Raw genomic sequence first — 16,015 nt, 5'->3', positions numbered from 1 at the left:
AAGGTCCATGGTAGGAACAGCTCACTGTGCTGTGGACTCTGATGCTGGAGGTGATACGAGGTGTGGGTGCATTTCCCAGAGCTCCTGGGCATGCTGGTGTGACTGGAAGGTGTGAAGGACCTGATTTTTTCCCACAGTACCTGTCCCATACTGCCTGGTGGGGTTGATGGAATAGAAAAGGTTGTGTGTGTACGAGTTTGCAGCCGTTCTGCCTTTGCATGGCTCAGGGCAGCCTGTGCTGAGTCCTCAGCAAATCTTCTCAGCTGAGGATAACTTGGATATGAGCAAAAGCCCACTGGGCTTGGGGGATTTGGTTTTTATTGGTTTTGATGGGGATAAAAAGGTACCCAGGGGCATGCAGTGGCCCAAGCCTGATTTCTGGTGTGGTCTGTGGCAAGGTGTGACCTTGGCTCACCTGCATAGCATGAACACTGTCCTGGAAGCCTGTCTCTCTGATCTGTGGCCACCTTCTGCAGGTTGATCAAGTAGTTTGGGGCTATGGGATGTTGGTTCTCTCACTTCCCTGGTTGTGAAGCGATGGAGCTGTAGGTGCAGCCAGGGCTGCAGCATCCCCTTCCCTGGAGCTTCAGGAATCATAGAAGTGGTTTGGTTGGAAAAGGTCTTTAAGCTGCTGCAGTGCCAGCCCTGCCCTCACCCTGCCCAGCCCAGCACTGACTCACAGCCCTCAGCACCTCAGCCCCACGCCTTTGGGATCCCTCCAGGGCTGGGCACTCCCCCAGCTCCCTGGGCAGCCTGGCACAGGGGCTCACACCCCTCTCAGGGAAACAGTTCTGCCTCAGCTCCAACCTCAACCTCCCCTGGGGCCGCTGCAGCCCATTTGCCCTTGTCCTGTCACTAGTTACTGGGGTAAAGAGACCAGCCCCCACCTCACTACAACCTCGTCTCCGCATCCTCGGGGAGATCCCACGGGCGGGTGGGAGCGGGAGGGTGGGGAGAAGGTTGAGGGGCCGATGTGTGGGGCGGCGGCTGCAGCCGGAGCATCCCGCGCCGGGGGTCCAGCCCGCGGCGGGGGGCTGCAGCCCGGCCCCCGGGGCCGCCCCCGGCGGCGGGGCGGAGCGGGGCGGAGCGGTGGCGGCGCGGCCATCCGGGCACCATGGCGGCGGAGGAGCTGTCGGCACGACGGGGCCGGGGACCGGAGCCCGGGCCGGGACCGGGCAGCCCGGTGGGGCGGGTAGGGGGCGAGAGCTCGCCCGGGGGCGGTCGCCGAGTCTTCAGCCCCGCCGGGGAATTCCGCGAGTTCTCCCGGAGGCAGCTCCGCGACATGGAGCGGCTCTTCCGACAGTGAGTGCCGCTGGGGACGGGAGATGGGGTGTGGGGATGCGGACCCCCGGGTGGTCCTGGCCGGGGCACCCCCGGAATGCCGCCGCTGGCTGCCGGCGGGTGAGATGCCCCAGCAGCCGGAGGGATGCTCCCCGCCCCGGGCTTGCATGAGCAACCTGCCCACTTCTCCTTGCCGGAGGGACTCCCCATCCCCTTGCAGGAGGCTTCTCCCCATCCCCTTAAAGGAGGGACCCTCTATTCCCTGCAGGAGGGGACTCCCTCATCCCATTCCTTTGCAAGAGGGATGACTGGGACGCCCCAGCTCCTTGCATGAGGGATCCCAGGGACATCCCCAACTCCTTGCATAAAGAATCCTACAGACACCCACAACTCCTTGTGGAAGGGATCCCAGGGACACCCCCAGCTCCTTGCAGAAGGGATCCCACAGACTTCACCCCTGCCCTGAGCCCTTTTCAAGAGGGATGACAGAGACAAACCTTCCCCCCACCTCCTTTCAGGAGAGACTCCTGCACACCCCTAAATTCTTGCAGAATGGTCCCTCATCTCCTGGGAGGAGAGACCCTCGGTGCTGAGGCTGGGGGGCTGCAAGGGTGTGGGGAGCTGCCTCTGCCGCAGCATCCAGGGTTTCCCCCCCGCCCCGTTTTGCTGCCAGCGGTGCAGCCCCCGGGGCCGCAGCGGCAGGGCCGGCGCGGGCATGCGGCGTGTCCTCAGCATCCTCAGCATCCTCAGCATCCTCAGCATCCTCAGCATCCTCAGCATCCTCAGCATCCGTCCCCGGGCTCGCTGCGTGCCGCCGCGCACGACCGAGCGTGACTGGGCGACCTCAGCCCCCGGCCCCGGGGAGGCTGGCAGCAAGCGCCGAGCCTTGGAAATTTCCAGGGGGGAGATGGAAATTCGGGGTGGCCTTCGCTGCCGGTCACACCACGATGCACGTGAGGAGCTGGAGGCGAGGGGGCTGGCCCAGAGCATCCCCAGGGAGCCGGTGGCCTCCGGGAGGTGGCGGGGAGGGGGTTAGGGGAGTGTGGAGGCATCGCTGCAGCCCCTCACCCTATCTGACACCGGGCAGGGGGGATGCAAATCTGTGTAAGCATGCTGCGTGAAAGCAGAGGGGATGGAGGCTGCGAGGCCTGGAGAGTGAGGCTCTGGGGGGTTGTTGAGGGTGCAGCTTTGCCCTCTCAGCCTCCCCGTTCCCTGCTTCTTCCCGGAGGGCCGCCACCCCACCTCCCCCAGGGGATGTCAGCGCGGGGGGGACGTGCAGGGGGCTGGTTGGACTGCAGCAGAAGGGCAGCGGAGCGTCCGGGGTGCGGAGGGGCCGCCGGGGCGGCCGCGCGTGGTGCCGGCGGTGGGCGGGCGCGGGTGATGCGGCGCAGATGGCGATGGGGAGGGGGCGGGGGGACGAGCGGCGTGTGGTGGGAGTCTGGCCGGCGCAGATGAAGGAGGGAGCCGGGCGTGTGAAGCAGACGTGTTTGCTCTGACACCTGCAGCGTCTCGCTGCAGCGAAAGGAGCAGCGCCGGGGCTGCGCATCCTCCGGCGGAGCGGCCCCGGGGCTGTGCGAGCTGGAGGAGGCCGGGGGATTGTCTCCCAGGGAGCCGAGCCCTGCCACGCTGCCCTTGCCTCTGAGCAAGCTGGTTGTACAGGGTCAATAAACACACAAAAGGGGGGTTTTTTTGCAGTCTATAGGGAAGATGTTGTCCTTTAGGAGCTTTCCCAGGAGAAGCAGAGGCTGCTTGTGTGCCTGAAAGCCAGAGGAGGGGAACATGAGCGAGGAAGTTCCCTGTAGCTGGGGGATGGCTTGTATGGGACATGCAAGCAAGCGTGCCCCTTGCAGAGAAACTGTGTGATGCTCTGAGAAGGGTCTCAGAGAAGAAAGCCTGTGGGGTCTGCTCCCCCAGCCTTGCTCCTGGGGTGCCAGTGGTGGTGGAAGGCAGAGGTGAGTGGGGCTGGTGCAGGACAAGCCCTGTTTCAGGGCCCCAGCAGCGTGGGAGAAGAGGAAGGCGTCTCTTGCAACAGGGACAGTGCAGACCACAGCAGAGAAGGTACAAATGAGTCATGGACCCGCAGCGTGGCGAGTGTGGTGCTGTGCCTGGCTGCTGCAACGCCTGCAGGCACGGAGAGCACAAGCCACAAAGCAAAAATAAAGCCCTTGGTCTGGATGGGTGCAGCTGGACAGCTGCTCACTCACTTCTGCATAGAATCAGAGAAGCATTTAGGTTGGAAAAGCACTTTAAGCTCTGGAGTCCAAGCCCTCCCCTCACCCTGCCCAGCCCAGCACTAACCCATGGCCCTCAGCACTTCAGCTCCATGGCTTTGCAATAGCTTCAGGGCTGGGGACTCCCCCACCTCCCTGGGCATTGCACTGGGACGTGCCTCTTGCCCAAGAAGGTGCCAGCCAGCAGTCTTGCACAATCACTGTGGGCAGAGCAGCTGCCTGTGCTGGGGAGCCACACAGAGGGGAATTTGGGGAAAGGTCTCTGGGTGCTGGTTTGAGGTGAACTTTAACCTAGTTTGTCCATATATGGTCACAAGTCCTGATTTCTGCTTTTGTCACTCAGCAGAACCAGGGTGCTCAGTACTGACTGGCACCAAATCACCCTCAGCACACAACTTGCTTATCCTGTCTGCTTATCCTGTTTATACCAAGGGGGTCTTTTCTCCCATTCTTTGTCTATTGACTACACACCTTGTTCTTCACAAAGACTTGCTTATCTTCTCTGTCAAAGGGGGGTCCCATTCCTCTGTTCTTTGTATCACTGGGAGCAGAGCAAGCTGCCAGCTCTGCCAAGAGAAAGGTTGGTCGTGCCCCAGGAGTGATGGAGTGGTGCCTGGTGGGTGAAGCCCTGTGGCCCCTTACTCCTTGGAGCAGTCAGGAGTGTGTGGTCAGGCTCCTGGCCCAGGAGCAGGTTTGGCAGCATCCTCAGGGGTTCTGCTGCCAAATTGGAAGTAGAAATGATCCCGGATGGTGCCCTGGGGGGCTGTTAGTGGTTTGCCAGCAGCTTCTCGTGGTCTGGCAAGACGCCTGAGATCATTGGTGCCCAAGTCCTTGCTGTTCCCTGCTGGCAGCGTGGGCAGCGGGTGCTGGGCACACACAGAGGGGCTGGTGTGGGGGATGATGTCCGTGGCCCATGGTGATTTGGTGGGACCACGTCTCCCTCCTGCAGGTATGACGCAGGGAAAGATGGTTTCATTGACCTGATGGAGCTGAAGCTGATGATGGAGAAGCTGGGGGCCCCACAAACACACCTGGGCTTGAAGAACATGATCAAAGAAGTGGATGAGGACCTGGACAGCAAGCTCAGCTTTCGAGAGGTGAGAGGTTAGGCCAACCTCCGTGCCGTTAGGGAGGTGTCTCCGGCTGCTGCTTGGCTCAGCGGAGGGCTGGGCTTGGAGGTAAGAAGGTGGGGAGGGAGCCTTGGTGGCTTTGGGCTCCTGGGGGAGCTGACACCAGCATCTGGCCTGGCAGTTCCTGCTGATTTTCCGGAAGGCAGCAGCAGGGGAGCTGCAGGAGGACAGCGGGCTGCACGCCCTGGCCCGCCTCTCCGAGATCGACGTCTCCACCGAGGGCGTGAAAGGTGCCAAGAACTTCTTCGAGGCCAAGGTGAGAGGAGTGCCAGGGGGTGAAAGGTCTCCATCCGAAACAGTTGATGCATGAGGGTGGTTTGGTGCTGGCTCTCTGGGGCAGGGCTGGGCAGGGCTCTCAGGGGACACGCCGCTGTCTGCAGGTGCAAGCCATCCACGACGCCAGTCGCTTTGAGGAGGAGATCAAGGCAGAACAGGAGGAGAAGAAGAAGCAGGCGGAGGAGCTGAAGCAGAGGAAGGCAGCGTTCAAGGAGCTGCAGTCCACCTTCAAGCAGTGACAGGGCCCTGGCACGGGGCCAGGCGGGACTGGGAATGCTGCATGTGCCGTGTGCCGACCGTGCCAGGAGCGATGCCTGAGCCACGCACCACCTGTGACTCCCCAAAGGCCGGGCTGCTGACGGGCTCCCAGTCTGGGCTTGGCACAGAGCCCGCTCAGTCCCGGCTCCTTCCCTCTTGCTGTGGTGTCTGTCAGTGTTGTTCGTGCCCCCCTGCATCCCCAGCGTGCCCCCCACCCCCAGCGAGCCCCGCAGGGCAGCAGCACCCTGTCCCCTGCCCGCAGCCGTGCCCGGGGCAGCAGTGCCCGGGCTGTTGAGTGTTGTGCATGCACTGTGAGGTCTGCAGGACGGGGTTTTGCTGGGATGGCCGTGCCAGCCTGGTGCCTGTTGGCATTGCTGCGTGTGGATGGTGGCCGAGGGCCCACATGAGCTGTGCTCAGCAGTGGGCAGCTGCCTCTGCCTCTCTTTATTTTGCTGAAAGACACAGAGGGAGAAGCAGCTGCTGACCTGGGAAGCTGCAGTGTGTGTGTTTGTGTTGAGTTCAGCCCTGGGGGAGGATGAAGTGTTGTAGCCACGAGTGGTCCCTGTCAGTCAGCTGAGCCCCTGAGTCGCTGGGGGCTGTCGAGAGGCTGTGTCTGTCCTGCAGCAGCCCCCGTGCAGGAGTACTGGGGCTGGGGGAGGGAGGGAAGGGGGTTGTGTTTTGTTGTTTTGGGTTTTTATTTTGATCCCAAATAAATATTATCTTTCTTAAGCGTGTTGGGTGCCTGTGCAGGAGGCTGAGGGGCAGCCAGGGCTCGAGGGAGGGGGGAAGGAGCCTGCCAGGGAGAGGGCTCTGGCCACGGGTACCCAGTCCTGGCTGCCTGGGGTGTCGGGATGTGGGTGTGGGAAGCAGTGGGGGCTGAATCCAGCTGTGTGGACAGGGTGTTATCCAAGGTCTTTGGTATAGCCATTCAGTTTTGGCTGGTAGCCGTGGGGTTTTGACTGGCCTTGGTCACCTGGAGCGTGAGATAAGAGGACTTTGGCCTTAAGGAGGCAGTGGGCAGGGGGCCTGCATGCTGAGGCGGTGGGTGCTGGAGGTTGGGGTGCAGCTGGGCTGTCTGGCACCCCACGGAGAGCGGTGTGGCTGTCCCCTTGGAGAAGGACCCCAGGTTGAGGCCAGGCCTCCACATCACGTAGCACAATGAGATGTGGCCATTGCCAGGTGGGATGGGAGAGGATGATAAGATGATGCAACAGAGCTGGAGAGCCCCCTGTCCCCCGCAGCGTGGGACAGTCACCACATGGCAGTGGTGGGAGGAGTGTCACCAAGGTCCCTGCTGTGATGGGTGCTATAAGAGGGGTGAGTTGGCCCCACCACAGCACCTTGGGGCTGGCTGACTGCAACCATGCTGGGAGCTGTGTGTCTCGCTGTGCTGCTGGGCTACGGTGGGTGTGTGCAGCAGGGAGGGGATGGGGTGGGGGAGATGGGACCCCAGCACCCACCATGGCCCCAGGAACAAGGGTGCAGGTGGTGGCTGAGGTCCCTTTGCTGGCTGCCCCACAGCCTATGGATGCGGTCAGCCGGCCGTGCCGCCGCTGTTGGGTGCCCGTGTGGTGGGTGGTGAAGACGCCCGGGCCCACAGCTGGCCGTGGCAGGTAAGGGAAGGGGGGCACAGGGACAGGGAGGGGACTGGGGAGAGGGACATCCCTGCTCTGACGCTGTGCCTGGGCCGTTGCAGATCTCCCTACAGTACAGCCGCAGCGGGAGCTGGAGCCACACATGCGGAGGGACCCTCATTGCCCCTAACTGGGTGCTGACAGCTGCCCACTGCATCAGGTGAGGGATGGAGGGGTCTCTGTGATGGGGAGGAAGATGTTTGTGGAGACTGACACCCTTTCTCTTCCCACTGGCAGCTCTAGCCTGACGTACCGGGTGGTGCTGGGCAAGCAGGTCCTGTCTGAAGTGGATGAGCCAGGCTCAGTGGCCGTGGGTGTGGAGAAGATCATCGTGCACGAGAAGTGGAACTCCTTCCTCATCATGTAGGGGACAGGATGCTTTGGGTGGGGATGGGGCAGGGGGAGAAGCACAGGCAGGATCTCTCCTCCCTACAGCTTGGCTTTCCCCACAGCAACGACATCGCCCTGATCAAGCTGGCAGAGGAGGTGCAGGAGAGCGATACCATCCAGGCTGCCTGCCTGCCACCCTCCGGCCTCATCCTGGAGAATGACTACCCCTGCTACGTCACTGGCTGGGGACGCATCAGCAGTGAGCTGGGGGGGGACAGAGTGTCCCTGGGGAGGGGTCTGAGGGGATAGACAGAGGTGTGAGGTATGAGGTCAGGCTGTCACAGAATCACAGAATCTGAAGGGTTGGAAGGGACCTCGAGAGATCATCCAGTGCAACCTTCTGCAAGAGCAGCACCACCTGGAGTAGGGCACACAGGAACTCATCCAGCTGGGTTGGGATGTCTCCAGAGAAGGAGCCTCCACAGCCCATCTGGGCAGCCCCTGCCAGGGCTCCCTCACCTCATCAGGGAAGAAATTCTTCCTTGCCTTTGGAACCTCTCCTGTTCCAGTTTATACCCATTGCCCATTGTCCTATGATTGAGCACAGCCTGGCTCCATCCTCCTCACACCCACCCTTCATGTAAACATTCACGAGCTCACCCCTCAGTCTCCCATTCTCCACGCTGAAGAGCTGTCATTGCAGCAAACGGGCCGCTGGCTGACGTCCTGCAGCAGGCGCTGCTGCCCGTGGTGGACTACGCGACGTGCTCACAGACGAGCTGGTGGGGCAGCACCGTGCGCACCACCATGGTGTGTGCCGGCGGGGACGGCGTCGTCTCCGGCTGCAAGGTGAGTGGCGGCACCACGGGGGCTGGGGGATGGCGCTGTGGTGGTGGGGTGGCCACGGGAGGACACATGGGTTGTGGAACATCCGTCTGTCCGGGCAGGGGGACTCGGGTGGCCCCCTGAACTGCCACCATGACGGGGTCTGGGAGGTGGACGGCATCGTCAGCTTCGGCTCCGGCCTGGGCTGCAACACCATCAGGAAGCCCACGGTCTTCACAAGGGTATCTGCCTACATCGACTGGATCAACGAGGTGGGTGCACCTTCCTCTCACCCCAGGAGGGGCCACTTGCTTTGTCCCTGTCCCCTCCTGGCTGAGGGTCTCACCCTGAGTGCCCCCTTCACCCCATGTCTTGTCGTTGGCAGAAAATCAGCGCGAACTGAGGCGGCGGCGCGTGGCGCGACAGGTCTGGAGTGGAATAAAGGCACAAGTGCAGAGCTGGTCTCCTGTGTCTCGCTGGTTATTTGGGGTTGAGCGGGGTCACATGGCAGAGCTGGGGACCCAGGAAGATTGTGGTATACAGCCATGAGCTGTCCTCAGTTGTGGGGTGGGGGCAGAGTGGGGAGCCCCGGCTGTGGCACTCAGGGGCTGGAGGCTGGGCTAGTGGTCTGGGGGAAAGGGGTTGGAGTCTGGCTTGTGGGGTCCTGGGAGGGCTCTAAGGCATCCAGGTGAGCCTTGGGGGGCCTCTTGGGGATGTGGTAGGTCTCAGGAGGCTGTAGGGGGTTTGGCTGGCCCTGGATTACCTGGTCTTGAGGGAACTGATTTGAGTCTGGGGTGGTTCAGGGGGGCTGACTGGTCCAGGGGGAGCTTGAGGGAGCCCAGTTGGAGCCTCTCAGCAGTGGCACAGCATTGCCAACCCCAGGACCCACCACACAGCCCAGAAGCCGAGTGTCTTGCCATGAAGGGGGAGTCTCCTTCAATGGTGGCTGGAGAAACAAAGGTGGGGATGGCTGATGGAGTGGCATTGGGGTCACTGTGGGGCCCTGAGAGGAGCCAGGGCTGCCACGGGGCAGATGTGGGGTTTTCTGGGGACAGAGCCAGCTGTGGGTGTGAAGGGGCTGCCCAGGAGGGTGTCGAGCCAGAAGGCCCTGAGAAGAGCCTCAGGCAGGCAGTGGCAATGCCAGTGCCTGGACAGCCTGGAGAGGAGCTTTGCTGTGGGAGGAGGAAGATGACCAAAGACAGCCAGCAGTACCTGGAGCTCAGCAAGAGCCATGATGGGTCAGTGGCCGGCTTAGGAGCCGTGGTGCCACCGACTCAAGTGCCACCGAGCCCATGCAGCACGTGCCAGGCTGGCAGTGCAGTGGGCAAAGCAGAGGCACGGGCTGGGAACTTCTGTCAAGTGTGGTGCTGAGTGTGACAGCAAAAGGAAGATACACAGTGGGTGGTGGGGAAATAAATGCCCATCTGTGAGACGCATGGAGCCATGCCCTGTGTGCAGTGTCTGTGTCTGGGGCTGGAGGGGAGGCCCTGCCTGGGCTGAGAAGCTCAGGGCAGTGTTGGTGAGAAGGAGCTGTGTGAGGTGTGACCTCTGCAGCGTGGTGCATCCATGAGGGTGGCTCTCAGGGCTGGGGAGCAGGACCCCAGCCATGGGGGAGGTACTGGTCACAGCTCGTTATGGCACAACATACCGTCATGTCCTACGTGTACATCCACCTGTACGCTCTGTCCCCTTCCCCATGGTGCTCAAAATGATGTCTTAAGCTTGCTTGTGGTGCAGAGGGCAGGCAGGAACCAGAAAGCAAGGCTGATGGGGCATCTTGCCCAATTCTTCTTTGCTGAGGTCACTGTACATGGAGACCATTAACCCCTCATGACAGGGAACCATCCCCAGTGACATGAACCATGGCTGCTCAAAACAGCAGCTCCTTGGTCACCAAAGATGCTTTCCCTCTCACAATCCCATGCACATCCAGGGTTTCTGACCCAAACTGATCACCCTCAGCAGCTCCTTGGGGTAAGGACTTGGCTGTCATATCCAAAGGGATCTCACTCAGTTTCCCTTTAGGTGTCCAGTTGGCTCCTCAGGATGTGAGCTGCCTTCTCCTTACGCTCACACAGCTATTAGAAAATCTGGCAGAAACAGCAGGAGGCTTAAAAAAATGACCCAAGTCAGCTTTTTCTGGCTCTTCTCCTTTCCAAGAAGCCTTTGGGAGAGGCTGACATGGCATCCACAGGACAGAACAGACGAGGGAACACATGCAAAAGATCTGCTCCCTTTTTCATCACCTTTTACTTGAAAATGAGAAGCACTGGAAAAAAACCCACCTCATTGCACTGTCCCCAAGTGCCAGCCCTGGATGGCCATCCATCACTTATCCAGGCAGCAAATGACACACACATCCTGACCACTGAAAGAAGAGAGGACTCAGAAGCTGAGTGTAGCTGTGGTGAGGCACTCTCAAGGCGCTGGGCTGGCACATGCCCTGGCAAAGGGGCTTCCTCTGGCCACCTCGGCTCTGCCCTTCACACATTCCAGCACTGCTCTCCATCTCATCTCTCTTTCCCAGCGAGGAGAGCATTCCCAGGTTACATTTCTCAGGACAAACATCTTGACAAAGGCTGCTGGCAGCATCGACGCCGAGTGCTAGAGGGCGCTGATTTCACCCAGCTGTGGGGGAGTGACTCAGCCTCGGAGCACACACCTCACTTGCAGGAGAAGAAGAACTTTTTCCGGAGGAAGTTGAAACAGCCAGGGATCTGCTTGTACCTGCCCCTGGCAGAGACAGCATTGGCCACCTGGGAACAGGAGGAGAGGAGGCTGATTGCAGCCCTGACTTCTTTCCCTCATCCTGACTAGCAAAAGCAGGGCAAGGGGGATATTCACCCGCAGTAACATGTTCAGCAGATCCTCCGAGCGGGCGTGTTGCTCCAGCACGCTGTCCAGCGTTTCCACGTACCACGAGCCACTCGACACCTCCCTCCAGGAGACAAAACCTGCAGAGGAAAGAGGAGAACAAGGCTGCTGCTCAGGCCCCCTGACTGCTCTCACCTCACCAAGGCCCTGCTGCTCTCAGAGGGCCATCTCCCTGACTTTGGCCATGAGGCTCCCACTTTATTGCTAATTGCCCTTCACCCAGGAAAGGATTAGTGGGAGTTGTCTCACCTGGGAAAGTCGAGTAGGACACCAAGATATCACTTGGGGTGGGCAAACTGGCTACGGCATCTGGTTCATCCCCATTACCCAGTGGAGTCTGAAATGGAACAGCATCTGACTCCAAAGAACCTTCTGGAGCTTCGTCGCTGGGTGAATCGTGATCCACTTCGAAGCCACGATCCTTCTGTTCTGCAACAAGCAGCAAGGAGACAACCCCTGAAATTCATCTTACCCAAGCATTCCATGACCTTACATCCTCCCTTAAGAAAAGATGAGGCACTAAATAAAGGTCCTGCACGCAAACAAAGCCTTTTGGCCCACAAAAGCTTTTAGACTCCCATAAAAGCCCTCAGCCCATGCTTCCTCACCAACCTCTCTGGTGAAGGCCTGGGCTGTGGTTACTTCACTCCTTTTGTCCCATGGCCCTACCATGTGGAAAAACCCTTCCAGCACAGGCAAATGAGCACTGCCCTCCTAAGAGAGCCTCGTGCCTGAGTTCTTATCTCAACCTGTGTTGGCAGCACGAACACGTGGCTGAAAATAGAAGACAGCCAGAGAAACAGTTGAAGAGCAAAAAGGGAAGAAGTCAAAGCCTTGGCATGTTCCAAAGCCTACTTATGCCCAGTAGCTGATTTGTTTCAGCAGCTAAAACAGAGATTCACCTCCACCACAGGCCTGGATGAAGAAGAGTTTGGGTTTTCCTCTCAGACTCGGGCAATTGGACCCATTGAAATAGTTGACAATCTTTTCTATTGGAATGGGAGTTCCATCTGTTCCGTAAACGCCTCCAGGAAACTGAATATGGCTGGTCTGCAAGAGGAAAGTCCAGGAGGTAGTAACAGGGATGGGGAGGGTGGTGATGAAGGGACCCCTTCCCCATCAGGGGCTTTGTAGCCTAAAGTTACCAGAACCAGTCTCGCTGCTCAGGGGATGGCCCTGAGTCCTTGGAAACACTCTAAAGCCAATCTATCGAACTCCTCCTGTTCTCCACCTCCTACACTGACAGGGTTCTTCCTCCACTAGGCCAATGGGCACGTGACATACACCATTTTCCTACCAATTGCTCTTCTCACCCTTCCAGGTTTCTGCCTTATGATGGCTTTACTACCACTGGCATCTCCCCCATCAGAGCTGGAGAGAGAGGAAGGACTACACAACCATGGTGGGAGGGCTTTTAGCCCACCCTTCAGCTCTGAATTATACACTCCACCTTCCTTGATGGAAAAGGCTTCTCCCTTGGCCCCACTGATCAGACTGCACAGGAGAAGCTCCTGTTTCCTTCACTCCACACACGAGAGGGTAACTCTGCAACTGCAGAATGGCCATTGGTTGTGACAGACCACCTCCCTCCCACCACTCCTGAGACAGCACCATTGGGCAAAGCCCTGTCCCACGTGAGCAAGCCTGCCTGGGAGAGCAAAGAGAGAGACCTCCCAAACCTACCTGACACCCATGGGAGAGGATGACCACGATGCAGCAGTCCAAGGCGCTGTGGTCCCGCCGTGCCAGTCTCTGCAGCTCAGAAACCATTTCCTGCATGGAAAATGTCATGGGAAGAGTTCAATCAACCTCTGCAGCTCAGCCACAGGTTACAGCTGAGCCCTGCTCTCATCATTCTGTCGTGGCTGTGCTACTCAGAAGGCTCCAGCCAATCTCTCTGCTGCAGGGTCTGGTGGGTGAGTGAGACTTTGTTCCACCTCCAGCAGCCACTCTGCATAGTTGAGCTCCCTGTGCTGCTTCCAGTAACAGCCAAGGACTGTACTGACAGGCATCTCACAACCCCAGCCAGAGCTGTAACACACGTACAGCCTCACCCACTCTCCTAGAAACCACAGCCAGGAGGAAGCAAAGTTCAGGCAGAAGAGTGAAAACATGCCAAGGTCCTTTCTCATTCTACAATTGTATCAGGACCATAAAACAAGAGGGTGTGAGCAGTTGGTGCAGAATGAGACAGGGTTTTTGTGTGCTGCCAAGGTGGGGGTACATCCCCTTACGCTGTCCTGTTGCTGCCAGGCTCTCCCCTCTCAGCCCTTGCAGCAGTTGGCTGTGGATGGTCTCACCTGAGCTGGCAGATTCCGCCGGGTCAGGACATCGAAGCGCAAGGCCTTGAAGCGCTTCTCCAGCTTCTTGCAGTCCACATCAGAACCATCCCGAGGGGACAGACAGGAGTCTCTGCTGAAGGTGACATTGTTGATGATCAGGCAGCGTCCACATGGGTCTGCTTTCAGCTCATAAACCTGCCAAGCACACGTTGCAGTGAAACAGCCTGTTATTCACAGCACCAGCTGATCCAGCACAAAACAATGCCACTGAGCAACAGGAGCTCTTTCCTTTCTCCAGGCTGAGGGATGGACAAGAGCATCCATTCTCCACAGGCACAGTGTTAGCAGCAGCAGGGGAACACAGAACAACCAGGTGCTGCCTCATCTGTATTGTCTCTGATGGCAAGCTGAAGTTTCTGGGAGGTTTATAAGCACCGTTCAGGCAAGAGCCAACACAAGGAGCCAAGAGAATGGGCAGGTAGGATTCCTAGAGATTCAGCTTTACCATGAACAACAGCTGAGGGCTTACCCAAGAAACTAAGCACACGCTTGAGCTCTGTGTTATGTTATTTGTGTTGTAGCTGTGGTAACCTTAGGGAGGAGCTGGGTAACAACTGACCCTCTCTGAGCTAATCGGCCCCATTACGGCAATGTCAGCCTCAGAGTGATGGTTCAGGTAACACACAGCAAGGACCAGCAGTTCCAGGGCTGTTTTCTGGTAGCCACCCACAAGGCACAAAGCTTTTACTTAGAAGGGAATGCTTTTGGCCTAACCAAATACTAACCAAGTCATGGTTCCTCTTGTCTACAGCCGGCGTTCGAGGGCGTTCGCTCTTAGCTTGGACCAGGAAGGGCAAACGTTCAGGGAAGTTCACATCTGTAATGACACAGGACACGCAGGTCACACCTTCTGCCCCTCGTGATTTCACACGACAAGGAACCAACCCAGCAACCCCACAAGGACCTGAGTGACCTCCCTGCAAGGTTGCAGTACAACAGTACACTCCCAGTAAGTTTGTAGATGACAGTGACAAGAGGAAACAGCCTCAAGTTGCCCCAGGAGAGGCTGAGCTGAGGCAGAACTGTTTCCCTGAGAGGGTTGTCAGCCCCTGTGCCAGGCTGCCCAGGGAGCTGGGGGAGTGCCCAGCCCTGGAGGGATCCCAAAGCCGTGGAGCTGAGGTGCTGAGGGCCAGGGGTTAGTGCTGGGCTTGGCACCATGTTCTCCCAACAGCTCTGTGTAGTCATCTCCACAAGCTGTGCTCCAGGATAATAACAATTAGGACTCTGTAGACTATTATCCCCAGTGAGAGGGCTCCCAGCTGCCACCCCCATGCTGCTGTTTGCACAGAGAACAGCCACACTCTCAGTACTTACTTTTATTATGCTTCTCCGCATGTATGTCCAGCTGGACAGGCTGCAGGTCCACTGGCTGTGGTGCTGCTGGCAGGCCTTGGTACTCCTCCATCAGCATGTCAGCCAGGTCCCCTTGCCCAGTGTCCCTCAGGATGGAGAGGAACATGGGAAAAGCCTGTTTCCCTCGAGTCTCCAAGTCAATAACCAGCTTCCGGGCTTGCTCCCCTCGGCTGCCAGCGCTCTGCAGAGGAGGAAAGCCCAGGACAACGTGCCTTCACCCTGAGCCAAGGCACAGCAGCACCTGAGCAGCCCTTCTGACCCATACCCCGAGAGGGGAAACGTGGGGATGCAAGTGAGAACACCCACACGGGGCAAAGGAGACTGAGACGCAGGGGGGACAGCCACAGAGGCCCCCAGCAGCCACCTGAGCCCTGGCCCTCATCTCCCTCCAGCCACAAAGCCAGCCCCTGAGACAAGCAGGGAGGAAGGAAGGAGCACCCCCAGCCTGTCCCCAAAAGATGAAGGTAAGACAAAGGTAAGGTGACAGGCCTGTCACCAGAGCGAAGGGGCAGAGGAAGGCTTCCCTCAGGTCTGAGAGGGCATTGAGGCCACCCCTTGGGCCTGTCACTGGGGCTGAGGGGACACAGGGCCCTCCACACCTGAGAGGACATGGAGCCTTCCCTTGGGCCTGTGAGCAGGGTGAGGGGACACGGGGGGACCTCCCTTGAGCCTGAGATGAGATGGGGACAACCCCAGACCTGTCACTGTGGCTGAGGGGACACAGAGCCCTCCCTTGGGCCTGTCACCGGGGCTTGGGGGATCTGAGAGCCTCCTGTAAGCCCGTCAGCAGGGTGAGGGGACACAGAGCCCTCCCTTGGGCCTGTCACCGGGGCTCAGGGGACTTGAGAGGGTCCTGTAAGCCCGTCAGCAGGGTGAGGGGACACAGAGCCCTCCCTTGGGCCTGTCACCAGGGCTCAGGGGACTTGAGAGGGTCCTGTAAGCCCGTCACCAGGCTGAGGGGACACAGAGCCCTCCCTTGGGCCTGTCACCAGGGCTCAGGGGACTTGAGAGGGTCCTGTAAGCCCGTCACAGGGGTGAGGGGATGGGAGGGACCTCCCTTGGGCCTGAGAGGAGATGGAGCCACCCCCAGGCCTGTCACCGCGGCTGAGGGGACACCGGGGCCATCCTGCGCCCTCAGACGACTCGCTGCCCGTCCCCCGCCGCGTTCCCCCGGGGCAAACCACACGAGCCCCTCCCTGGGCCCCATCTCCCGCGCCGAAGGGGCCCCGGCCCCTACCTGCAGCTCCTCCACCATGGTCGGCGTGAAGAGCCCGCGCTGCTGCAGCGGCCGCCAGAGCGGCTCCGGGCTGAGGCCCGCCACGAGCCGCGCCCGCCCGCGCCGCAGCGCCCGCCGCGCCGCCTCCTCCATGGCGCCGCCGCCGCCGCCCCGGAAGCGCCGCGGTGTCCATGGTGACGGCGGGGCGGGCGCGACGGAAGCGGCGGCGCGGGGCAGGCTGAGCGCAGGGCGGCCCGGCGGGCGG

General features: G+C 59.8%; 3 protein-coding genes across 3 annotated transcripts; 2 read left to right on the top strand and 1 right to left on the bottom strand.

The window, feature by feature from the left end:
• Positions 1–1,103: 1,103 nt before the first annotated feature.
• EFHD2 (EF-hand domain family member D2) lies at positions 1,104–5,833 on the top strand. Its single transcript, XM_062012867.1, has 4 exons — positions 1,104–1,302; positions 4,462–4,609; positions 4,764–4,898; positions 5,023–5,833. The coding sequence occupies exons 1-4, from the start codon at positions 1,115–1,117 to the stop codon at positions 5,155–5,157; spliced, it is 606 nt and encodes a 201-aa protein (XP_061868851.1). The 5' UTR covers positions 1,104–1,114; the 3' UTR covers positions 5,158–5,833.
• A 527-nt stretch (positions 5,834–6,360) lies between these two features.
• LOC104556604 (chymotrypsin-C-like) lies at positions 6,361–8,459 on the top strand. The gene is given in 9 exon segments (XM_062013264.1): positions 6,361–6,414; positions 6,416–6,499; positions 6,501–6,579; positions 6,698–6,789; positions 6,873–6,970; positions 7,048–7,173; positions 7,263–7,399; positions 7,844–7,989; positions 8,088–8,459. Coding segments are annotated over 9 exon segments (1,188 nt in total).
• A 1,732-nt stretch (positions 8,460–10,191) lies between these two features.
• Positions 10,192–15,903, bottom strand: CASP9 (caspase 9). The gene is made up of 9 exons (XM_062012866.1): positions 15,772–15,903; positions 14,496–14,715; positions 13,907–13,998; positions 13,140–13,316; positions 12,523–12,612; positions 11,742–11,889; positions 11,089–11,268; positions 10,810–10,919; positions 10,192–10,721 (listed from the first exon to the last, which is right to left on the bottom strand). Exons 1-9 carry the CDS (start codon positions 15,901–15,903, stop codon positions 10,629–10,631), a joined length of 1,242 nt encoding a protein of 413 aa, XP_061868850.1. The 3' UTR covers positions 10,192–10,628.
• Between the last annotated feature and the right edge of the window lie 112 nt (positions 15,904–16,015).

Source organism: Colius striatus, chromosome 21, assembly GCF_028858725.1.
Source record: "Colius striatus isolate bColStr4 chromosome 21, bColStr4.1.hap1, whole genome shotgun sequence".
Classification (NCBI taxonomy): domain Eukaryota; kingdom Metazoa; phylum Chordata; class Aves; order Coliiformes; family Coliidae; genus Colius; species Colius striatus.
Note: the sequence above shows the minus strand (reverse complement) of the source record. Positions and strands in the feature narration are given on the sequence as shown.

Coding starts and splice junctions, on each gene's coding strand:
- CASP9 (XM_062012866.1), bottom strand. CDS start 15,903: ATGGAGGAGGCGGCGCGGCGGGCGCTGCGGCGCGGGCGGGCGCGGCTC. Junction 13,999..14,495: donor TGCGGAGAAGCATAATAAAA/GTAAGTACTGAG, acceptor GTGTCATTACAG/ATGTGAACTTCCCTGAACGT. Junction 11,890..12,522: donor TCCTCTCCCATGGGTGTCAG/GTAGGTTTGGGA, acceptor TTCCTCTTGCAG/ACCAGCCATATTCAGTTTCC.
- EFHD2 (XM_062012867.1), top strand. CDS start 1,115: ATGGCGGCGGAGGAGCTGTCGGCACGACGGGGCCGGGGACCGGAGCCC. Junction 4,610..4,763: donor GCAAGCTCAGCTTTCGAGAG/GTGAGAGGTTAG, acceptor CTGGCCTGGCAG/TTCCTGCTGATTTTCCGGAA. Junction 4,899..5,022: donor AGAACTTCTTCGAGGCCAAG/GTGAGAGGAGTG, acceptor CGCTGTCTGCAG/GTGCAAGCCATCCACGACGC.